Below are 25,069 nucleotides of genomic sequence, written 5' to 3' on the forward strand. Positions count from 1 at the left end.
CTTGAACAGGGTAGTCTGGACTTAGGATTAATTTAGTTGTTGTAGGACTACACTGTCTGAAAAACATAGGGCCTTTTCTTCCTTTGTGAGTGGTGTCTGAGGTAAGAGAAGCAGCCAAACTATGTGTGCTTTTTTTCTCGTGGATGAAGGATGTATAGGGCTGGGGCCCTTAGCAGCTGCAAGAGCCAGTTCACGGTGGGCACAGCCTCCTTTTGTAGCAGTAACTAGTTCCATTTTGGCTAGAAATATGCAAAATGGCCCTTGACCCAGGAAAAGCACCCTTCATGAAAAAAGGGCATTACTTATGTACATGTACAGCTCAGATGATGAGAAGCACATTATTTCATAAAATCATGGAATGGTCTGGGTTGAAAAGGACCTCAAAGATCATCTAGTTTCAACCTCCCTGCCGTGGCCAGGGTCGCCAACCACTAGAGCAGGCTGCCCAGAGCCACATCCAGCCTTACCTTGAATGCCTCCAGGGATGGAGCATCCACAACCTCGCTGGGCAACCTGAGCCAGTGTATCACCACCCTCTGAGTGGGAGAACATAAATAAAATAAAATAAATACCTGGCATGGAAATGTTTCAGGAAATATAGTTTTGTATGTTGCTGCTTCACTGTGAATTATTATTTTTTAAATAGCATGTATCTAGCAGTTCAGTTTCTTATGACAGTTTTTTTGTTTGATTGGATGGATGGGAGAGGTGTAGCCAGTTGCTCTTACAGGTTGATCTAAAGGATCCCAAGGACCCAATTTTGTCTCACCCTAATCTTGGCTTGCTCGCCCTACTGCTGGTGAGCTGAAGACCAGTTTACCACAGATTTAACAGGACTATGATAAATTTGTGGTTTTTTTCCCTCTTCCTTGATAAAAGAACAGTAAAGGAACTGAGGATTTGTCCTGCGTGCTATGGAGGTTGGAGGCAGTGTGTCTTGGCTGGATAGGATGATATGGCCCAATCTCAGAATGCAGAATTACATAGTGGTGTTTGCTTTAAAATGTTAAACTAGTTCCATATTGGAAAACTTAGGGGTTTTTTTTCTTTGTTTTTTTTTCTTTTTTTTTTTTTAATTTGTTTTTTTCTTTTTGTTTTTTATCTAGCCTCATGACCTGTTAGGGCTATTAAACCTTTGTGATTGCTAAAGTAGGGCAGGAAAATGGCCCTGGCTTCTTGCCATGCTGATAGTCTACTCTCAAGTGTAAACATGCTAAGAGATGTGGCTATTGCCTTATCACTGCCTTTGTGGGAGTAACTGGTGCGTGAAAATGCTATCATTTACAGCAATACTTGTAATGCAGACACTTGGATGTACTTAAATGTCTTTTACTGGTACCTGAATGGTCCTTCGACCGTGCTATCTTTAAGATTTCATTTACATTGCTCACTCTGGTGCAACCACCACCAAGGCACAGTAACTACACAGCTGTGGGAGTACTGGGGCTGTGAATGCCCTTCCTGCAGTTTTTATTCAGGGAGGAAAATCTGTGGGTACTTCTTGCTCCCTACACCTGCAAGGACTGCACTCCCTTAGTGCAGTTTCTTGCTTTTCTGTAATTGTTTTCTTTGATGTGGGGATGCATTTCAAAATCCTTTTAAAATGGGCTGGAAGACAGGTGGGGTCTGTGCTCTTAGGCCATTGGATTACATCATCATTGGAGGAGTCTTGGCAGGGGCATAATTCAGGAGGGGAGGGTTGGGAAGGAACAGACTGGTGTTTTCAGAGCAGATATAGGGTGGAATTACCATGTTTTTGTGGTGTATCTTGTAGGGAAATGCATAAGGATAACAGCAGACCAAGTGTTAGATAATTGAAGGGAGGTTACTCCTTCTTACCCTGTGGTCCTTTTGTGCATGTCCATGTCCCTCTAGTTGTCTCTGCCTTTTTGCAGGATGTGGAGACTTGTTTCCAAAGAGCAATAGCACACAGCTTACCCTACCTCTGGGGTGTATATCTGAAAATAGGGTATTTATCAGTTTGCTGCTCAATCTCATTGCCCTTGCTTTCTTTTGGGAACCAGACCATCCTCTCCCTATGCTTACATTATCTTTCATAGCTTATGTGATATCATTGGTAACAGCAAGAACCAATCAGTGTGAGGCTCTCCCAGGAGGGGAAGGTATTCTATGGTAGCCTAATAGTACAAGTCACCTGCTGATAAACATACAAATCCAGGAGTATCTCTCAATATTGCCCTCTTTTAGAGTAGTGATAGTAGAGAAAGCTGAAGAAGGTGTCATCCATCATTAAATTTCTTTCTCATTGCCTTGTGCAGAAAGTAGCATATATATATTTTTTTATAAGTTGCTATTAGTCCTCAAAATTTAACTAACTAGCAATTGTGCTCACATAAGCATAATTTCCTTCTAACAACAGGCCAAAGATGTTCTGCAACAGCAGGAATTTTATGAATATTTCATGAGTAGCTTAAGTTAGAATTTGCAGGATTAAATAGAGGAAACTGGGTCAAATGCACATGGTGTAAGCATATAACTTCTTTAATGCTGAATTAATGTATGGCCTATTTTGAAAGCTGAAGAAATGTGTTGTTCTGTTTTTAATTTGACCATCTTACAAAAAAGGAATGTTTTCCATTTGGAATTTTGTTGGGGGCTAATCCCAGTAGTCTTTTGGGGCTTCATAGTGTGTGGGGTTTTGCCATCACATCAGGATGTGCTTTTTCAGGCAGACGAGTGCCTTTCTGCTTAAACAATTCAGTGCTGCTTTTCTAGGTCTATCAGTGAGCTGGAGGAGTTGGGGAACAGGACAGCAGCTACATCTCTAGAGCAGTGCTCAAGCTGAGGCCACTTTTCAGTGCTTCTGTAGTACTGCTGCTGGGGGCCTGCTGAAGCGTAAGCCAGCAGATTTGAAAATTTGGGGCCTGAAGGGGCTCTATTCTCTTAGCAGGGCAAGAGGAGCAGCTGTGGGCAGTCCCTGTGACTTGCCTCTCGGGCCATCATGGCAGCAGTGCCTGGTGTAGTGTCATGCTCTGTAGGCAGCTTACTTGGCTTGTGCTCCTTGCCTGAGCTGTTTGGCCTGCAAAGGTGATCTTTCAGTGACAAGCAGTGGTGACGGTGGGAAGGCAAGGTGTACTCATTGAATCACAGCTCCCACAAGATTTCCTGAAGATAGACCTACTGCACTGAGCATATGTACTTAGTACTGTTAGAAGTGTACAGCTGCTTGACCTACAGAGCATTTGTGTTTGAGTTGGATTGTGTTCATTTTCAAATATTGTTATTATCTGTAACTGCCAAAGCCACTGCCAGTGCTCAGATAAATGAAATAATAATGTGAAGTTGAGACTGAGAGAAGGGAATTCTTCCTACTCCACTGTTCATTTCTAAAGACTGATTGTGTGGTAGAGAGATGGAGAATGTGGTGGAGATTCCTAGTTATTTCAGTGACCTAATAGATGGAGCTACTTAATGTGAGAGAAAGGATTGTAATTGCTTTATCTGTGTTTTTGTTTTGTTTTGTTTTCTAGATGTCTTTCACAACTGTACATATGTTAATGGCTCCCTTGCTAAATCTCAATTGGGTTATAATTGTCCTGTCTGCATCTGCCACTATCCACAGTGATACTAGGTTTCATTTTGATTCAAGAGATGATGACACAGAAGATATAAAAAAACAGAATCCTATAGAGTCATAGAATCATAAAGATTGGAAAAGACCTCCAAAGTCATCAAGTCCAATTGTCAGCCCATCACAACCATGCCCACTAAAACGTAAACCTCTTGGGAGCTGTGTATAGTCCGTGTGACTGTTCTCAGTAATTTCATCCACATATTTTTACTTTCATGTCACTGACTTAATGGTTAATACTTTTTGTCCTTGTATTTTGAGCCATGTAGACATTTTTAGGTTTGGTGTATAAAATATGTAAATGGCTAAGCTGTAACGAGGCTTGTAATGGTCTTTGTGGCTTTTTAAAATATACATAGAAATAAAAAGTGTATAAATATAATTGCTTGTTTAGCATTATTGTGGCAGAAAGCATTTCTGTGTTTAATATTGCATTTTTTTTTGACTATTCAAGTAACAGTGCAAGCTGTCTTGCCTCATTACCACTGCAAGTGCTGAGCACAGTGCAACAGGAACCTGGGGAGGGAGGATAAGCCGCCTAAGAAGTCCCATCAGTGCTTTTGATTTCTCTGTGTTGGCCTAGTCCTCCTCTCTGCAGCTGCCTTTGGAAAACCTCATCTGTCCTGAAGTATTTTCCCATGATTGATTTTAGGTATTTTGAGGAAACCGAACAGCAGCTGCACTTATGTGATTATTATCTTCCTTTGTGCTAGTTCAAGATAAAAGCTGAAATTGTGTTATGCTAAAGAGGCCTCAAACTGACCACTGAGGGTTCATCTTCCTCCCCATAGTTCTCCTTCTCCCTTTAAAATACCTCCAGTGAGTAATAACAGTAGCATACAGATACAACCCGTTGACTCTCACCCTCTGCCTCACACCGTGGTGGTGCCATCGTTTGTGCTGTTAATACTGTGTTGACTGAAACCGGGGCATGAGGGCTGTGCTGCGCTGACTCAAGTGGTGGCAAATAATTGTTTGCATTTTGATACCTTGGCTAAACACAGGGCTCTGAACAGCGAAGGAACAATATTGTGTATTTTACAAGTGTTGTTCCTAAAGTAAAGCCTCCCGTTTTATGATGTTGGCCCATGACATCAGAGGCAGATGTTGGTGGTATGGTGGTAGAAGTTGAACCATCCCACCATTATCCCATTACGTGTTGTTGCTGTGTGACAGATGGCAGCAGAGAGTCAGTCTGTCACAATGACATCTGACTTGGAAGTGCGGATGAAGTAAAGGAGTGGAATTGAATTCCTCCATACAGGAAAAAATGGCACCTGCTGACATTCGTTGATGCTTGCTGAACATTTCTGAAAACCAACAGTGGATGTGAGCACAGTGAAGTGGTGGGTTGTCCCTTTCAGCAGTGGCAGCAGTGGCAGTGGGTCATATCCGCTGGTGCAGATTAGCACAACATGCAGGCTCTTGTTCATTGGTGGTGACAATGCTCATGGTGGTGACTGCTGAAGAACAGTGTTTTGTATCTGAGAATTTGCTTTATCAATTAGTGTTGTTGTGCTCTTTGTATCTGTTGTAGTTTCTGCAGAAGTAAATGGGAGGCACTGCTTTGGGAGTGACCTACATATGTGCTGCCCAAGACATTTCCTCTTCATTCAGTGTGATCCAGGCAAGCAAAAAAGTTGGACACCCATGGTTTAGGCTTTTGTTTTTCTAATTCCATGACAGATGTTTTCTATATAGGTTGTGCTCCACTGTGAAGTGTGCTCTGTGTGGAGAGAACTGAGAGCCAAGAAGATTATAAGGGATCTGGAGCACCTCTCCTATGAAGAAAGGCTGAGAGAGTTTTTCTTGTTTTGCCTGGAGAAGTGAAGGCTCAAGGGAGACCTTATTGTGGTCTTCTAACATGTAAAGGGAGTTTCTAAGAAAGTTTGTCGAGACTTTTGCTAAGATTTGTAGTGGTGGAACAAGGGATAATGATTTTTAACTAGAAGAGGGTAGATTTAGATCAGATATGAAGAAGAAATTCTTTACTTTATAAGCTGGTGGTGAGGCACTGGCATAAGCTTCCCAGTGAAGCTGTGGGTACTCCATCCCTGGGAATGCTCCAGGCCAGGTTGAGTGGGGCCCTGGGCAGCCTGGGCTAGCAAAAGGTGTCCCCATTAGGGGTCTACAGCAGTGGGACTGGAGCTGAATGTTCTTTAAAAACTCCCTTCTAACCCAGGCCATTCTGTGATTCCATGAAATCTAACTCCACATTAGATACTAAGCATAACTTTTTTCAAAGACCATGATACTTAGGACAAAGTACCAGGGATATATATATATGTAGTCTCTTTCTCGTGTTCTTTAACTGGAATTAGTTAAGTCTTTCGTGGCTGACTGACTTCCATCTCTGCTTTTTATCATAACATTGTGGTTTTTTACAATAATTAAATCACATTTTATAGAACAATAAGCATTGGAGATAGTTATTTCAAACAGGGATTCCTCAATAAAGATCAAGTTTGGTTTCTGTTATTAACATGTTGAATGCTGCCTCATCACTGTGAATTATGGAAATAAATTTTGGTTTTATTTGTAATTAAGTGGATATGTTTGTTTTTCATTTTCCCTGTTCAGCTGTGAGGTCTGGCTGGCTGCCCCCACCACCACCCGCACTGCCCCCTCGACCTTCTGTATCTCAGGTATGGGCAAGCTTTCAGCATTTTGCTGTGTATTGTTTGCATGGTTATTTTGCCATTGCAGTGGTTAGCACAAATTGGCTTGGTCATTGTAGCCGTTCTTGCTTCCAAGTTAATGCAACTCCACACTTTTCTCTGCAGTTCCATACATGCCCTTCTTCATTGGTCTGTCTAGGCAGGTGTTGCAGTCTCAAATTACAGACTAATTAAATCTCTTTGTAGTGGAGCTTACATGTACCCACTAGACAAAACTGTAAATTAAATGCTAGTAAGGCTACTCTACTAATAGGAGTCCAGTGCTTGGTAGGCATGGGCTTGATACCTGTTATTTTCTTCTCAAGCTTCAAACTGTGAAGGGAGCTGCAGCTTTAAAAGCATGCTTCACCCACTGATTTGAAAAACAATGCTAAAAGGAAGTGAATCCTATGCCAGAGATGTTATTCAATTTGAAACCATTAGCAGTGCATTTCTTTTGTTTTGCTTTTAGATGGTTTTTGTTTGTTGGTTTGTATTTAGAGTATTGTGCAACCATGGCACAAAGCAAAAGTGATAAATTTGTGTGTATCTGCATTCAGATACTTCATATATTAGGCAGTTATCACTTGAGTGTTGGATCTGTTCTTAGGAGTCTGCCTATGAGCACCTCCTGCTGCACTGTGCTAATGAGGGAAATGATAAGGGGCTTGCTGCTACCCACAACTGTACCAGCATCTCATTCCTCTCTTTCTTGCCCTGCTCCCTTTTAGCTGTGTCTGTGTGCAGCTGTTTTTTGTCCTGAGAACTGTAGGGTACTCTGATTTGAACCTGCATGATTCCCCAACTCAACCATACTGCTAATATCACATGTACCTTAGGGCACCCATCATGTTTCTGCTTTGTCTGGTGGTCCCTGGAGAGCAGTCTGAACCAACTGCTTTCATCCTGCACCGGGCTGTGGGGTATGGGACCTTTCTAAAGCCGCAAACACAAGAAGAGTCCCATTTGAAATTCTGGAACCACTCCTTTCCAATACAATTTTCCCTTTCTGAGAAAAAATAAATAAATAAAAAAATAAGGAAAGGAAAGGAGGAAGGAAAGGAGGAAGGGGAAGAGAAAGGAAAGGAAAGGAAAGGAAAGGAAAGGAAAGGAAAGGAAAGGAAAGGAAAGGAAAGGAAAGGAAAGGAAAGGAAAGGAAAGGAAAGGAAAGGAAAGGAAAGGAAAGGAAAGGAAAGGAAAGGAAAGGAAAGGAAAGGAAAGGAAAGGAAAGGAAAGGAAAGGAAAGGAAAGGAAAGGAAAGGAAAGGAAAGGAAAAAGAAGTATAAGTGAAGGAGTTTCTATGCTGCTCAGTATTGAACATAAAGCTGGCACTTTGCTTACATGCATCACTTACATTCACTTGTTTAATTTCTGATGATTTTTAAAGACATTTTCTCAAATGTCCCATCAAAATATTCCTTTGACTAGCAAAAATATACATAAACTCAGTTCTTGAAAATGTAATAAATGTAATGCTTGTCACATTTTGCTTAATTCGTTGTCAAATGTGCCCTTCTGTGACAAAGGTAACAGACAGTAGGAAAGTATGTGTCATAATTCAGCTTAGCTGACCCTCACTAATAGCACATAAGCAATAATAAACATATGGATTATATTAGTCCAATGAGGCCCTTTATTTAAAGAGCATAAAGAGGGAAGGATATCCTTTCAAAACAGAGGCAGGATCAAAATGTGAAGAAAAGCCATGATGTTGAAATGATGCATTCAGCTTTTTCCTGTAACAGGATTTACCAATCTCTTCTTAAATTTCCATTTTAACTTAATTTTCAACAATGTTATTGAAAATCTTATTGTATTGCCTTAACATTGTGTTGTATGCCTGCAGGTAAGTACTGCTAATGACAAATATACCTTGGAAATGAATCAAGCCTCACATATTTTAGGGGCTGTGCACCATGTAACCGTGCTTGTGGTGTGATTGTTTTGGCTTAGGTTTGGAAATCAGCTTATAGTGGAGGAAAGGGAAGAAATTTCTTTGGAGGACTGCAGTTTTCTATGGATGGATGAGAACCAGCATGGACCAGCTGGCTTTTCAGAGTGAGATTAGAGGGCTCCTGTGATGTAAAGGCCAAAGTGCGTGAAAGAGAGCTGCCAAGGGATAGCTTAATTAATATCAGTGTAGAAACTGTGTCTTGATCTTGGTCCGTGGTTGCTGTTTTTTAGTAGAACTTATTTCAACCTTTAGGGAAACATTATTTTTCCTGTCAGATCTTCCAAGGTAATCCTGCTCAACGAGTTACTGAAATGCTAGTTGGTCACAGCATGCCAAATTTATCCGGTCATATCACAGACTTTTTCAGTTTTTTCCACATCCAGCTCTGCCTCCATGACACAGCCAGCTGAGTAATGGGGGAGAAGGACTGTATCACTGGATGAGTGTAGCACAAGCTGAAACTGAAAGCTACAATTGCTGTAGCCTCCACTCTGTACCTCAGTGCAGCCTTACTGTGAAAGTATTACATCTCCATCAGTCCAAAAACTGTACCCAGGTTTTCCTCAGAACTTTGACCAGGCATTTCTTTAATGTGGCGATGCTTTCATCTGAAGTAGCTGTGGTTTCTGAAAATGAGTTAAATAAAGATGGGCAAAAGGCAGGTTTGCATAGTGTGGTATTGCAATTCATTTTTCCATTATCTCTGAATTATGATCTTTTAGTCCAAATTCCAACTCATATCACTCCGGTCTTCAAACTGATTTGATGTTTCCACTAAGATGTTGTGAAATGTGGTGTGAAATGCTTTATTGGAACCAACCCTCAATTCATGTTGCTTTTCATTTGAAAGAAAAAAGAAATCACTTTTTGCCTAAATTCTCTGAAGGGCACTTAGAAAGAGTTTGTATGGGAACAGGCTTATATAAAGACTAGAGTTCTATTTTGGTTAATATGTTGTTGTTTTTTTAAGTGTTTTCATTTTACTACTTTGTATATACTTGTGTGCAACTTAACTAACATCTTCTGTAATCCCTAATAGCACATCCTAACTTAGTTTAGCAAATCTTTAGTGGCTGGTTGGGTTTAAGAATAATTGCGTATCAGTTTTCGTTCGTCTTGTGACCATAAATGCTAATATACTGCAGGCTGTTGCAGTAACTTTGGAGGCTGACCTCACCTCTCTTGTTCACTTCCCAGGACATGCTATAGTCATGGCTTTTCTGCTGTTTTTTGTTTGTTTGTTTGTTTGTTTTTTTCCTTAAGGCACAAACTGTTAGGCGTTTTGAACCCCACAAGTGATAGTATGTAGAACAAGCAACCTATGAATTGTTAAAATATTCCTGATGCTGTGTTCCTAATTTAGTTGTAAACGCAAATCATCTAGGAGGAATGAAATGACAGTGGTCCCAGAACTTTGTGTCAAAGGTGTACACAGAAAATCTGTGAAATTTTTAGAGGTAGTAGGGATCATTGTAGGAAGGCAGCAGCATACACTGCTGATTTTCAGTGGTACAAATTTCAAACAGGAAATAACTTTGGGTGCTGTGAATAACATTCCACTGGAACTGAGCTGGAACAGAACATCTGTATGCACATATCACTTAACCCTCTGTTATTATTATTTTTTAGTGGAAAACAAAATGAAGTTTATTACTTTTGGCTTTTAAGCATACAGAAGCCATTTACTGCTGTTGCTTACTATGGAAGATTTAGTGACATATTTATGTGAATAGGAATTATGGATGAAAATTGAAGAGAAGTAAAACTTCAGGATTTTTTCCAACATAACTCACTATCTACAGCATTGTCTTTATTTAAGTTACTCTATTTTAGTATCTTCCTGTCCTATAGTATGGTATCCTGCTGGTACAGCATAAGGGGATTTGAAAGCTGTGGGACTGGAAGAAAACACTATGTATCTTGGCTGAAAAAAAACCACGTTCTTGGTCTCATTTTCCCAGAGCCTACATTTTAAACCTGTTGGTTTTGCAAATTAGCTCTGATTTATGCTGGACTTTTCTTTTCTGGAGACCTTGGAACCTGCTTTTCCCACCAGTTCCATGCTGGCAGTTTCGATGGGCGCTAACAAAAATCACAGACTAAGGCAGTGTTCTAGTGAAGTTGGAGTAGGTAGGCAGCTCTTGACATAATCCAGTTGTGAAGCATCCCGAGTACCTTGAAGCTCTAAAGATTAAAATCTCACTATGTTATATGAGCTCAGAGTTAAGCTGTCAACTTAGTGGTCATCGTTGGCATTAGTTACTATTGATTTGGTGAAATCATGGAAACATAATGCTGTGAGGGATGATAGGTGGGTCACCCTTCCCAGTTACAGGCACCTGGCTTTGTTGGAAAGCTAAGATATTCTTATTTTTAAATTATTGAATGTTCTACTCTCAGAATGTTACTTGATACTTTTAATTCCTTGAAGCCTTTTGGCCATCCGTCATCATGAATTGCAAGTGAAAACTGGGATCCTGTTCAAGAAACATCTGTAACAGCAAATTAAGCATGCCCATGTTCATCTGTAGTGCTGAGTTGAAGAGGTGGGGAAGGAAGGGCTCCTGCTGAGAGCTCCTGGTCCCCTGAGTGGGATGGCCACATGCTGACTGTGCTAGGAGCTAGTTTTGACTAATTAAATTTGGAGATCCTGACAGACTGATATGGCTAAGTCCCCCTTGGATATTGTAATTTTTTCCCCCACTTTGACCAAAACAGCCCACACTTGCTGGTCCCCTGGTTGCCTTGTGCAGCCTATGTCTTTGACAACTGGGTAAGGCCTGAGTTGCTTAGAGGATAAGAGAGAGTTTGCTGAGCTCTTTTACAGGGCTGTTTGAAGAGAATGTGCAGCCGAGTGAGGTGCCTTCTTACTGTGTAAAATGATGTGAGGAATGTGTCCTGCTGGCAAGACATCTGGACCTTTATGATGGGGAACTTCTTTGTTATGGAAAAAAGAAAAAAAGGATTTTGCTTTTGGCAGTCCACTATTTGTACACATGATGGTACTCTCCCAAGCAGACATGTTACATTGAACCAAAGGAGTACTCTTTTTAGCTTGCATTTTACAATCACTGTGCAAGAAAATGGTGGGGGTTTTTGATTGTCTCCACTGTTTTGGCTGCAGATTAACTTATATTGTATAATCAGTGCATTAGGTACTGAAGAAGCCTGTAACTATAATAAAACTGAAAGTCTTCCATACCATGAAAGACTTCGCCATCTGCCACTCTAATATAATACAAATGGATTATCCTCTTCTGCCATGAAAATTATATATTAAATCTAAAATTGCTAAGCAAAATAAATTATGGTTTGGGAAATGGTAGAAACTAGCACAGTTAGAATTGAATTGGGGAAGTAATTGACGGTTACCATAAAATCCTTTCTAAATAGATTTCTGGGAGAATGGTGGAATAAAAGTGAGTATCTTAATTAAAATGTGTTGTAATAACTTTTTGAATTTGGCTTCACATTTATCGTAAAATCAACAACAAAGCAAGCCAAGAATGCAGTGCCTGTATCTCATGTGGAATGCACATACCTATTCCTAGCTCTCATTCATCTGGTTTTGTAGAAGTGGAGTATTGAAACAGGTTGTTGTTAATGCTTCCATCTGGGTCCTATTCTTTCCTTGCGAATGGGCTGAGTATTGCAGCAATTTATTTGTATTTGCTGTCTTTTTCCTAAACCTTATCGGCAGCCCTCAGATAGCTCAGGGAAAGAAAAAGCTTATCAAGACTTCAGGGCAGCACAGTGTGCCGAGGAAGCAGGTGCAGCACACTGAGGCCCTGGGAGCTTGTTGCATTTGCATCCCTATGGGTTTTCTTTCTGTCTTATCATTTTCAGTTTCTGTAACAAGCAATAAAAGGAATTGATGATTCAGTGTGGGATAGACTAGACTCACAGAAACTGGAATTGAGACATCTTGACTTCTTAGAAATTGTTACTAAATAGAAAAAAAAAGAGTGAATGTTTAGAAAGAAGAAAAATACTTCTTAAATGAACTTACTTAGAGATGATAGAAGATTGCAATGGGCATATACTGAGCTTTAAGCATATTTAGTATCCTACCTTTTCATACATATAAGCTGTTCTTAATGCTTTTTTTGCAAAGCTAAGCAGTGACACTGTATGGATAACGATTATGGACTATTCCAGTGAATGCACAGAGATAATTTCATTTCTGCAAGTGGTGCCATTGACTACAATGGTGCTATTTCCATGTGTAAAGTTAGCCTGGAGCGTAAGTGTGGGCTGGACTCAACTGTGGGAATGATCAAACTTATATATTTTACCTCTTAAAAAAGGCTCTCAGGTAACAGAACTATGAAACCTCCATGAAGACCAGTTATGGACTGGACTGCCTTGAGAAATAGGTGTGAAGTCTATATATTATCCAGCATCACTAAACAAAAACAACAACAAACCTGGAAATGTAAGCAAAGAACTAATTGTAAAGTAATGCACTCTCAAACAGTTAAGAAATTTTTTCATCGGGGCTTTCAGAGCCCTTAGTACTTAAGTGCATGCTCTTTTAGAAAGCTACTGTTAAGTATAGTCTTGTGGAGCAGTGAGAAGGCTGTGACTGGCTGGTCACACCATCAGTCCATCATTGATCAGACCATGAGACAGAGCATTCACAGTTCCTTACACTCTCTCTAATGATGAGGAATTGTCTGTCCTAATACTCAGTACTGGCCATAGGTTGCTCTTATGCTCTGACTGTTTTGCAGAGACTTACTGACCAATTTTATCTGTGACAGGAAGAATGAGGAGAATAGGGCCCTTCCTAGAAAAGCAAGAATGGGAGAATATATGAGTGGGAGAAAAGGAGATACCACCTCTTAATAACTGAATGTTGATCTTTGCAACAGGAAGCTCTTCGGGAGTCTTGGAAGAACCATAGAATGATTAAAGTTGGAAGAGATCACTAAGATCATCTAGTCTGAGTGTATCCAACCCAAGACCCAGCACAGCTCACACTGTGACTGCCACTGCCCATGGTGGCAGCTCTGCCCTGCTGAGTGGCCCAGCACAGCACCAGGCATGCATCTGTTGCTCAGCATCAACTGAACACTGGTGCAATATTAATGCTGTCTGGGATGAAACCATGGCAATGGGCACGAGGGCTGTGCTAACTGAAGTGATGGCAAATAATTGTATGCATATGCATTTTGATTCATTAGCTAAGCACAGTTTTGTGAGCAGTAAAAAATATGCAACCATGCTTTCCATTTTGTTACAGAAATTTGAGATCAGGTTTCAAGATTGCCAAAAATTATCAATTTTTGTGTGGTGCCTTTCATCAGTGGCAGCAGTGGCAGTGGGTCATATCCGCTGGTGCAGATTAGTACAAGCACAACATGCAGGCTCTTGTTCATTGGTGGTGACTGCTGAAGAACAGTGTTTTGTATCTGAGAATTTGCTTTATCAGTTAGTGCTGTTGTGCTCTTTGTATCTGTTGTAGTTTCTGCAGAAATAAATGGGAGGCACTGCTTTGGGAGTGACCTACATATATGCTGCCCAAGACATTTCATTCAGTGTGGCGCAGGCAAGCCAAGATGTTAGACACCCTTAGTCTAGTCCAACCATCAACCCTTCACCAGAAGAAACTTTGATGCTTTTTTCTCTGGTCACTTAACTCTTCTTCCCAAAATCAAGTTATTTTCAGGCCTGATCTGGAAAATGTCTTTTGCACTGCTGGTAATGCATGTGAACAGGATTTTTTAACCCAGCTACTATAACCCTGGATGTGGAACTGGCCATACCAGTACTTGCTATTTCAGAAGCTTGCTTCATCCTGTGGACATGAATGAGACACTGCCATCTGAGTACTTTTGCACTATTGTAACTGATTTTTTTTTTTTTGGAAGAGGATATTGCATAAGCAGTATAATCTCTCTGGGCAGTCAAGACTTTATGTTCTTGAGTTTTACAAAGAACTACTGAAGAATTTTAAACAGCATGATATAACAGTGAGAGATGTCCAAGATGTAGGAAAAGTTTCTCATTGCTGTGATGGAGGGAGGCAGTTTGTTGTTGTACATCTTGTAAACATTTGTAGAGCCTCTCAGCCTTCCCTGGGGGACTTGGTTGGGTTAGTTGAATCAGCAGACCTTCTTTGCGTTGCTGCAAGTTGCAGTTACACAAAAGGCTTTTGCCAGGGTTAAGTGGTGTCAGCACTCGTACACAATCCACTGCAACAGCATACAGATTCTTTACACTTGGGCACTTGTGTCAGAAGCCCATCATTTTGAGAAGCAAAGACTTTTACATAGGTGGGAACTCAGAGCTCTGCAGGCAAATCATTAATGCATGGACTCAGCTTCTGCGTGACCAGCAAATGATGGACTCTGAGGAGCTCAGGCTTATGGGGTCAGCACCTGCTGCATGCCCTCATCTGAATGATGCAGCCAGCTATTAATTGTGCTCTCCTCCAAGCAAAAGCACTGAGAAATGACCTGTCCCACGTGCCACTAGGTGGCACTTTAGGGACATGGCAGTCACTCAGTTTCATTCATTATGCATGGATGGGTTGCATCTCCAGAACTAGCTCCTTTTTTATTATTATTATTTTTTTCTTGTTCAAATGTAGGTATTTATTTCTTTTTACCATCTGCCTGCTTCAACCAGTCCCTGCCCTGCTGCCTGCTGAGCTTTGCAGGCTGCTCTGTGTGCAGTGTCTCTCCCCAGCCCTGTGGCCTGGCCTCAGCCTGCAGGTACTGCATCACAGCACTCAGCTGGTCAAATAAATGCATGTGTATATATATATATATGTATGTACGATGTATTATTAAGAAATATGTTATCAAACTGTCAGAAATTTGGAAATGTCACCCTTTTTGTATCAGCACTCCTATTTGTATTTCTTTCCATCAGAACACACAGTTTACCTTTTCTTCCCTTTTCAACTTTCTTCACTTTAAAATAATGTTCTTCTACAATGAAAGCACTTTTGTAAAATCAAGTGTTCTGTCATTATTAGGTTCTTTTTCTTTTTCCTTTTTTTTTTCTTTTTCCTTTTTCTTTTCTTTTTCTCCAGGCCCATTGTCTTTTTCTAATTTCGATTTTCCTTTTTATTTGCAATTGACATTGTAGAGTACAAGTCTACTTGATTACTTCTACATTGCTTGAAAACATTGCATTTTATCTACAGACAAGCTAGAGAGTGTTGGTCTCTTTTCTCTTCCATTCTGTAGAATAAATTGCTGCATTCTCACTTGTGGTGCCAAGTTTGATGGAGACTCCAATAAGAGTATGAGCACCTGAAGGAACCTGTCTGGACGGGTTGCTGGGGGTTCTGGTGCCCCCTGTCCAAGAAAGGTCTTTCAGAGCTGGCTCTCACATGTCTACCACTGCACTATGTTCAACAGCAAAGATATGCCATGAGGACTTTAGAGAGCATGCACACTACATGACTCTGAAATACTACATTTACTCTTGCTGCCCCTAAATGAATGACATGTCTAAGTGATGTGATTTGATGCCAACTTTATTGTGTAGCTCTGCTTGGTATTTGAGCTTTGCTATCCCCAAATCGTTTGTGAAAGCTCTACCAGACTGCATAGATCTACCAGACTGCAGTTAGCAGTGCTTTGAGCCTTGATTACTTTCAAATTTATAAGAAGTGGTCGTAGATGTCAGCGAGGTTATGGGCTATTCAGATTGCTGATAAAGAAATGTTACGTTGCATTAAATGCATTTTTAAAGGTCTTTGATTTTCGTAGACAGAAAAAAAGATTGCTTTTTCCATTTCACTCTCCTATTTGTACCAGAAATCAACAGATATAAAAGGAGCTCTTCAATCCACAAGAAAGATTTCCAGAACTGAAATGTTGCTATCCAATAACTATTTGGAATCCAGATTAAGGTACTAATATTCAAATAGTAATGGAAAATTACAGTAAGTTTATTTTTATTTTGCCATCAGATAACATTACAGATGTGGCACACTTAGAAGAGGGGGAGAGCAATCTTGTCAGCCAAGACAAATTTCCTCATCTCCAGAGGAATTTCACATGCATTTAAAAAAAAAAAAGATCACAAATCTCTCTCCTCTGTGTACATGTTCAACACTGTGCGGTTGAAGAGAGGCAGTAACCTGACAGAACTGCTTTTCCCCTGCAGCTTTCTGCTGAGCTCTTATTGTTTTTGTTACAACAGAAATGGAAGTGGAATGAAAAAGAAAAATTCTCCATTTTTAAATACACCGAATTCTGCACGTTCTGTCGTTTTTTAACCTATGGTTAAACACTGTGGAACTTGTGGCCACTCCAGAACTTGATGGGTCTAAGCAGAAATCTCCTGGCAACAGCAAATTAGGTTCTTCAGTGTGTGACAGGTTATTTTTCTGGCTAAAATCCCAGCCCTTTTAAAGTTTGAGGTTTGCCTTGAACTCCTTTTTCCTAAACACAAGCTTTCACCTGGGTGGAAATGAGTCTTTTTGGAGGAGAGAGCACGATGGCAGGCTGCCTGTCCTGCCTGGGGGCCGCTGTCAGCTTGGCTCCGACTTGACAGGAGCTGGGAAAGAGGAGAAGAGGCAGCCTGCGAGTGCCAAGTGCCCTCAGCCTCCCCGCTGCTGCCTGCCTTCCCGTCTTCAAAAGCCAGCTGAGGCTTTCTAGACAGAAAACAGGCGTGCCCTGTTTATACTGCGTTTGCTGTAGCACGCCCAGGGACAGGCAGCTCCAAATGCCATGCCCTCACATAGCAGATGCGCTGTGCCACGTCCTGCTGGAGCCAGTCGAACGGTGCTGGAAGATCTCAGGGCGGGCACTGCCAAGGGTTAGCCCTCCTGATGTTCATCTGTGTCAGACACGCTGCTGGGAGGGAGTTGTGGTTTGCTGAAGTGTAGACTTGTGCTTTGAGGGTTCAGCTTGGTTTCTGTTTGAAACGTGAGAAAGAAGGAAGGAAGGAAGGAAGATTATTTGCCTTTTTCTTTTATGGCTTGTGTTTTCAGTAGCTTTACTGGAATTTTTGGTATAATTCATGCTTTCTCACTCCAGGCCTACCAGCTTCAAAGACAGAGGCTTATGCCAGTAAATTTTCATCAGTTTGGGGAGATGATAAGGTGATAGGGTGCAACCAAGGTCCTTCTAGCTTTTATCCACCCTCATCTTGTGTTTTCATTTGAGTACCTAGGCCTCAGGGAGAGCCCTGGAAGAAATTCTGGGAACAAGGTCATTTATATTTAGAGATAGCTATAGTTCCTAACTTTTCTCAGAAAAGAACAAACCCACAACAATTTTTCTCTTATTTCCTAGCACAATAAAATGCAAGAAAATGGTTTCATTAGAAGTCAACAAAAGACATATGTCATCCATTCAGCTGTCAGCCTAGGACTCTATTTCCCCTACTGTTGAATTGTTAAAGTAACTTTTCTTTCGTGTATAATGTTTCTTTTCATTGACGTTATTGTATGTGACTGCTAGTTGTTTTGTGGGTGTAGCAATGACTGATTTGTTGTTACAGACAGAGCAAGTATCTGAGGTTGAATTACATCCTCAGATGAATAGACCCCTGTCGCAGGCAGAAGAAAACAGCTCAGCAAAAAAGGTGAGACCTGCGTGTTGTACTGTTGTTGAGTGATTTGCCTTCATCAACAAATGTAGCTGTTTTAAGATTTAAAGCAATTAAACTGAGGGATAGGGTTACGTTTATACATGTTTGCCTTCTCTGGAGGTCAAGACGCTAGAGAGAACTGGGATGGTGTGTGACATCAGCTCCGATAAATCATTAGGAAGGCTCTTAGTACATACACATCGATGCATGTGCTTTAAGAAAGTCAGCTTGCCATTTGTTTCAAATCAATAGGGGCTTCTGGAGCCTTAGGGGAGACAAAAAGATTTGATTGTACTTGACCCCTGTCTCACTGTAATTCCTCTGAACTGTGATGCACTCCTTGCTTCCAGTTATTAAGGATTTGGTTTTGATGTAAACATACTTCTTTACTAGAGGTCAGAACCTGCTCCTAAGTGTACATACGGTGGGGGAGATTTGCTCAAAATATTTGCTTAAGGTGTGCAATTTTTAATATCCTTTTATATGAACACATTTTATATGAACAAATTTTTGACAGGGGACAAAGGCAGATCATCCCCTCTCTGTCCCCTTCAGCGTCCAAGGAGCATCCACAAACCTTTGGTCAGCCCAATCAAGAACTTGTGTCAGGTGGTGTGTCTAGTACATACCTTGCCAGGGAGCATCATCACACCTCCTCCGTAATGGGAGGTGAAGGCGAATGCTCCGCTGTCCATTCCTGGGCATGATGAGGTAGTGTCCTAGGCAGTGTCTTAACTCCACATGCTACTTGTATCCTAGCCCCATTTGTTTCATGCTCATCTTTTCCTTTCTGAGCTCCCAAAAATACAGAGCAACGCCTGGCTGTGGGGTGCAGAAGGCACATCATTGGCACAGTGCTGACTCATCTTGAAGAGCCCTTTTGCTTTTAGGTATTGGATATTTCTTCCAGTACTGTACTTGAAATGGAACACAGATTAATCCTATGGATTTTGTAGTATGATGGAGTTTTAAGGTAGACTGAGATTGCATACTTGGATTCCCACCAGTTCATAGCTGTTAAAGGCATGCACAAGTTCCTTTCCTGCCATACATGATGAGCTATGTGCAAGCATAGGATTTCAGAGCACAGTGTTATCTGAGATCTGTGCAGCACTGATGTGCTGATGTCTGGATTAAAAGATGTCATATATTCAGAATGGTTTTTAAAGTAATAGCCAAACTGATTTTTTTCTTAATGTCTCAACTCCTTCTCTCCTTATAATTCTTATTTCTTTAATAATTTTAATTCCTCTGATTCTAATTATTGATGGCCTTATGGTTGTTTTTTCTGGTGCTCTGTCAGTCACAGCAGTCTCTTCTGCTGAGTCAAGCTGTTTACAACAGTTCTTTTTGTAAGGATTGTCATTGTGTGCTTCTTTGTTTAGTTTTATTGCAATTTTATTAACAAATGGCCAAACTGTTGTAAGGAAGATAGTCTGGCCCATCAGTGTACACTGTGCAAGTGATAGTAAAACTTGATCTCTGTTGTTGATTGTGACATTAAATGTGTAACTTTCATCAAATCACTTATTACTTCTTTTTTTTGAGTCTAAGCTTTTTCATTCGTGAAATAGAGCAGTAAAAGTTATATTGCTTGTAGGAGAGATCTAGTAATTAAATGCTCTAAAAGGTGCATATTTATATTTCAGCATAAAAGCAGCTATAAAGCATTTAACCCACTTCCCAATGAAAAAAAAAAAAAAAAAGGATGACAACTTAAAGGAATGAAAACATTTCTTACCACTTAACGGCATAAAAATCTAAAGCTTTTTGTTTTACCTGCAAACTGGACTCTCTCTACTATGTAACTTATGAAGAGAAATAACTGGACTTCTACACTTCCAACATATCGATTTTGCATGGATGATTTTATACGTCTTCCTAAGCTCTTTTTAGTGGTGCTTAATGTAAGAGAGTAGGGGAGAAGAAGGGAGAGAATGCATGCCAGGGGATGAAGGACTGAGGTAGGAGTTGAGATGCAAATGATTGATGATTGGTTTCTATTGACTGAGAGCAATTAAAAATAAATCTTGCTTCAGTCACAATGATTTGGGGCCAACTAGGGGCTAGTGTATACAGTCATGCCCCTTCTATCCCTTTCCCAAATAAAATCTGACTCTGAAGAGCCTGTCATCCAGATGAAGATGAAATGCTAGCGTAATTGCTTCATTCATTAAGGGGTCATAGGAGTTATTGTTCCTTTGAACAAAGTCACAAACCCGAGAAGCTATTACCGAATTTAGATTAAGCCCTGTACCATTTTAAATTATGAACCCTTAGGCCAGATGTCAGTAATCTCTGTCCCAGCCTGGTGACAGAACACATACTTTTGACTTAACTTTGCTGTGCTTTTCTCTTGCAGGAGGTTGTTCTTGCTCAGCCACCCTCCAAACCAGCCCGCAGGAAGCTCCGGACAGAGGTGCAGGGGCTGGAGACCCCCGAGCTTTCTCCCACCGTAAACGTGACTTCTTCCTTGCCGGCAGCAAAGCCTCACCTCCCAGTCCAAAAGTAAACAAGCTGTACCGCGCATGCCTAATTGCACCATCAGATCTGGTGTGGCAGGGTTTGCTCTTTGCATGATTTTGTACTTTATAGTTCTGGCTTTGAGAATACTTCACAAGATACAGGTTTCTAAAATCTTCACCTGGCCACTCCAATGCAGACTAAGGCTGTGATGACTGTAAGTTGGTAGGTTTCTTCAGAAGGTCCTGATTTGTCCTACCTCTGCATCTGTTAGGCACATCTGAAGAGCAAACCTTGCTGTTCTACCAGCATCACTAACACAACTCCTTTTAGCTTTGTGAGTGTATGTTTTTACCTTGCACAAATCTTCTGGAATTTCGATCATTCACTTGGACAGGTAGAACTAATTCAGTGCTCAGGAAACTGAGGTACTAAATGTTTGATGTCAGGCGTAGCCTTGTGACATTTCTTCCTTGCAAGGAGGGTTAAAAATGAGCTGTAGACTACGTGTGATAATCCTGTAATTGCCAAACCTAGCACGTGTTGTTTGCTTATAACTTATAAAAACAGGTTGAAGCTGTTAGCAACAAAACTTGTAGGATCGCATTATGTATGTATTTAATAGCAGTATAGAAGGGGCAGTACAAATGGTAAGTGGAGGCATTTGAATTCCTTTTGGGTCTATACATCTCACTCAACAGAAACTGTCTTGCCTACCTTCACCCAAAACCTTGCAAAGACATCTGATTAAATCTAAAGCTAAACAGAACTGCCCAAGTCAGTTGAGTAGTTCTTGGCAAACCATTTGTGAACTGACCGAATCTGTGTTTCATAGATGGAGATTAGAAGAAATGATAAAGACTCCTAGGATGCACTGTTTTGCCCTTTGGGAGTGCAAATTCCGTAGTGATTCAAAGACAAATAATAGCATTTGTTAATGTCTCAACTTAGTCCTTTCTTGTCAACCACTTTCCTTAAAAGTTAAAATAATCATGGAGATATATCTTTGTGGATTGTTGGTGGTGTGTTTTTTTTGTGGTGTTTTTTTTTTTCCTTTTGGTATTAACTTTATAGCCCATGGAGAGCAGTTTGAAGCAAAATAATGAAGCAGAAAAGTGATGGTTCACTAGAAGATAATAGCATGAAGACCAGACTGTGCTGCAAAAGAGGCTGTTGTAAAGATCAGTGCCATCAGCTCTGTTAAGAGAATGAGCTAATGAGGATAGCATACCACTATGGACCATATTTAAATTGGATATCTGTTTTAGATTAAATATGTCACTGAATAACTTTTGCTGCCTTATGTAAATGATTAACATAACCTATTTGGAATAGGGCTTGGATATTCAAGCCACTGTTTTCTATATTTTCATTCCTTTTTCCTGTCACTACCCCCATCTCTTAGAATAGGTTGGCCTTTATGTACTGAACTGTCTCTGTTTATACGTATCTGCCTGACAGCAGTTTCCTCCAAACTGGTCACCATGAGCTGTAGAGTTATAATGATAATAGGTGAGGAATCCTTTATTTAAGCAGCAAAAGAAATGAGGCAAGTCTGTAAGTCACCTACCTGTATCTGTTTGTGACACCAGGTGGTTTTGATGGAAATAACTACTTTGGGGGGAAATAAATAAATAAATAAATAAATAAATAATGAGCAGATGTGACCATTTTACTTACAGGTAGTCCACCTGATTCAGCCATCTCATTTTGGGGTTACATTTTTCTTTACTTAAATGTGTAGTTTGTACTTGCCTTTGAAGCATAGTCTGGTGTGTATAGTGTGTGGACACACAGAATGGATGGCTGGCCTTCTGGCATCAGCCACTGTTGTTGGGGCTGTTAATTGAAGTGTTTTCTATTTATCTGTCTGGCAGACAGTCTTCCAAGCAGAAAAGGGCTATTCAGACTGCTATACGAAAAAACAAAGAAGCCAATGCTGTGCTCGCCAGGTTAAACAGTGAGCTCCAGCAGCAGCTGAAGGTAAGGAATGCATTGAAAATCAGTGACAGAGCTCCCTGCGATTGGTTGTGTGGATCTTCTTCATCCTTTCAGATGAAATCTACTGTGTTACTTCCTAACTTTCAGGAAGAGAATAACTATACTGTATGTGTGGGTAGAATTAGGCATTCTAGGGAAAGTTACAACCTATGGTGCATACAGCTCCATTGGCAGCTAGAGGAAGACTGAAGGATGTACCTTGTCTTTCTGAAAAGTCTGGGTAGTGTGATGGTATCACTCAGCATAGGTGTAGCTCTCTTGTCATCTGATCAGTTTTCCTTCATTGCTGTCTCCTGGAGTCACACATTTGTTGTACATGGACTGGTTAAACAATGCTCTTTATGGGAACGTGTAGTACTGGTTGTTTGTAGCACCTGCTGGCTTGTCTTGTAACATGTTCCCAAGGGGGTGCTTTAATAAATATCAGTTCTGGTTTTTATTGTTCCCTCAGTCCAAAGGTACTACCAACTTCAGCTTTATATCTGCTGCAGCTATTTTTTTTTTCCTTGCACATTATGAACACACTTGTCTGGAAAATCCAAGGGACCCCCACTTACATTTGTTCTCCAGTCAAGATATAAGTCTGATTCTGTATTCAGTATTAACATAACTTTTTAACTTACTTGACCGGGTTTATCTGTAGTCTTTATTTTCTTCCATAGGCTATCTTCAGTGTGCTTAAATTCACAAAACGGTCCTGTGCTGTTACCTGTGTATTACATATATTACCTGTAGAAGTGTGGAAAGGCAGACAGATTTGCTCCAAGTTGACACAAGAGCAGAGAACTTGCCCATCAAGTCTTATTACTGCCAGGAAACTTTCAGCTAAAGCAGGGCCTTGCTGTTTTTGTGGGGAGCAGCAGACGTTGTGGCATGCCTCAGGCTCCTTCAGCTCACCCTGAGGCAGAGGGGCACTGTGAGGTACCAGCAGCACCTGCACTCACCTGGGAGTCAGCCCAGATCTTTGACAGAACATCTGCGAGAGCCAGGTGCAGTGCCAAAGTGCCAAATCCTGGCCACTTTGCTGCATCATCCCAAGCTGTTCTGCTGGTTGGTGGGTGACTGCTTCTGTCCGTGGTCACGCAGTTGAATCTCCACATTGCCCTGCAACAAAGAGGAGGCAGCAGGCTGCTGGGGGTGGTTGTGTGCTAGTGGTGTGCTGTTTTGGGACAGCAAGGAGAATTTCTGGAACAGCGGAGCCCTGGGCCTCTGTTTGGCACCAGCAATTTGCCACGCTGCTCTTCATGGGTGTGGGGTTATGTGCAAGAGCCGAAAAAGTGACAGCATGTTTCTCTTCATCCTCCAGGAAGTCCACAAGGAACGAATCGCCTTGGAAACACAGCTGGAGCAGCTACGCCCTGTAACTGTCTTGTGACCTCCAGCACACTGTGCAGCAGCAGAGCACGTGCACCAACGGCCTTGCAACCGCCGTGGCACAGTGTACTCTGCTGAGGTGGCCGCAGTGGGGTGCACCAGCTTGCCTCCGCACCCTGCTGCACCTGCTTCTCCCTGCAGATGGAGAAGGTACAGAAAGCAAATACCAAACTGTCAGATGGATCCGGGCAGGTGCTCTGCCCTCTGCCCTCCCTCTTCCCAGCCTAATGTATAAGTGCAGTTTGCCACTGAAACAAATGAGAGTATTTTATTTATGCCAAGAATTCCTGATTTATACATATTCTTGCAACGTCACCTATCCCAAATTTTAAGAGGTACATAATTCCAGAATTGGTGTTAAATGTAAAGCCCATCCTCTGAGATGGGTTGCTGGATGTTACCAGTTCCTATAGGATGGTAAAGGACCTGTGGATTGAAAGTACAGCAGGAATCCAACTCAACAGACATAAAGCATCTCTATCCACAGTCATGTGTCAGATAATTATTTTCTTAGTGCTGTTTATTATTCAATCACAGATGTATTTTAATGTTAGAGAACTTGTATTTTATAAGTTACAAATCATAAGAGAGAACAGTAAGAATATTAAATTTTTATTATTTTGGAAATTACAAAAAAAAAAAAGAAAATCTGTTTCGTGAGCTATGACTCTTTCCTATCACCCACATTTGATCACCTGCTTGCAACTGACAGTGTCTCTGCATAACTTTTTCTTTAAACCAACAGTGTATTTCTAACAAATAAGAGGTTAAGAATGCATTCTGGGCGTTTTTGTAAAAGCTGTCCCGAGTATATTTGTGTTGGTCTGCTTTGTTGTTTTAACAGCTGCTAATTTGTGTTAAGGACATCTGCAAGAACCGTATTTCCAAACAAAGACTGAGATCAAAACTGCTGCACGTGAGGTTGTAAAATGTATGATGGAAGCAATTGCTTACTACAGCAGGCTTTCGTTAAAGATCTGTTGCACCTCACTGGAGATACTGCTGATAAGATGAAGCTGCTAATGCTCATCTGGTTTGCAAATGAAGAAGCAAAGATTATTGTTATTATTATTTTTTTTTACCTGGTCTGCTCCAAGGCCAACTGAACTCCATGGAAAATTTTCATGGGTGCAGTGGTCGTTGGCTTCAATCTCAATTGTTGCGATGGAAGCTGTCTAATTAATGTTGATTTATCTCTTATGGGACCAGTGCTCTTATACTGAGTGATTTCAGACGCTATCAGCCCTGCTCCCTTCATGGATACGATGTGTGCTTTACTGCTAGGCAGTGTCACCTGTTTGTTAGTCATCTTAAACACGATGCATGTGATTTATATCCAGTGGTTCATTGACCTAATGTAAGTATACATCTTGCAAAAACTGTGCAACAGGGTGTTTCTGTTGTTGTTGTTTTTTTTAACCATTTTCAGTCCTACACATTATCCCATTAGCTATAGGATGGCAGAAAGGA

The 25,069-nt window shown here is 40.9% G+C and overlaps 1 protein-coding gene across 5 annotated transcripts in view; it reads left to right on the forward strand.

Annotated features, from left to right (window-relative positions):
* REPS2 (RALBP1 associated Eps domain containing 2) overlaps positions 1-23,654 on the forward strand; it is an 88,059-nt gene extending 64,405 nt beyond the window's left edge. For 4 of the 5 annotated variants that reach the window (XM_065741377.1, XM_065741379.1, XM_065741378.1 and 1 more), the window contains exons 14-18: positions 6,173-6,237; positions 17,672-17,755; positions 20,124-20,269; positions 22,102-22,207; positions 23,532-23,654. In XM_065741377.1, the coding sequence (XP_065597449.1) occupies positions 6,173-6,237; positions 17,672-17,755; positions 20,124-20,269; positions 22,102-22,207; positions 23,532-23,600 (470 nt within the window). In that variant the 3' untranslated portion in view covers positions 23,601-23,654. The remainder of the gene's footprint in view (positions 1-6,172; positions 6,238-17,671; positions 17,756-20,123; positions 20,270-22,101; positions 22,208-23,531) is intronic. The other variant, XM_065741381.1, reaches the window with a different exon arrangement.
* Positions 23,655-25,069: the final 1,415 nt, after the last annotated feature.

The sequence above is a fragment of the Cyrtonyx montezumae genome, unplaced genomic scaffold, assembly GCF_038088225.1.
Source record: "Cyrtonyx montezumae isolate F1298 unplaced genomic scaffold, pur_monq_1.0 scaffold_3, whole genome shotgun sequence".
Classification (NCBI taxonomy): domain Eukaryota; kingdom Metazoa; phylum Chordata; class Aves; order Galliformes; family Odontophoridae; genus Cyrtonyx; species Cyrtonyx montezumae.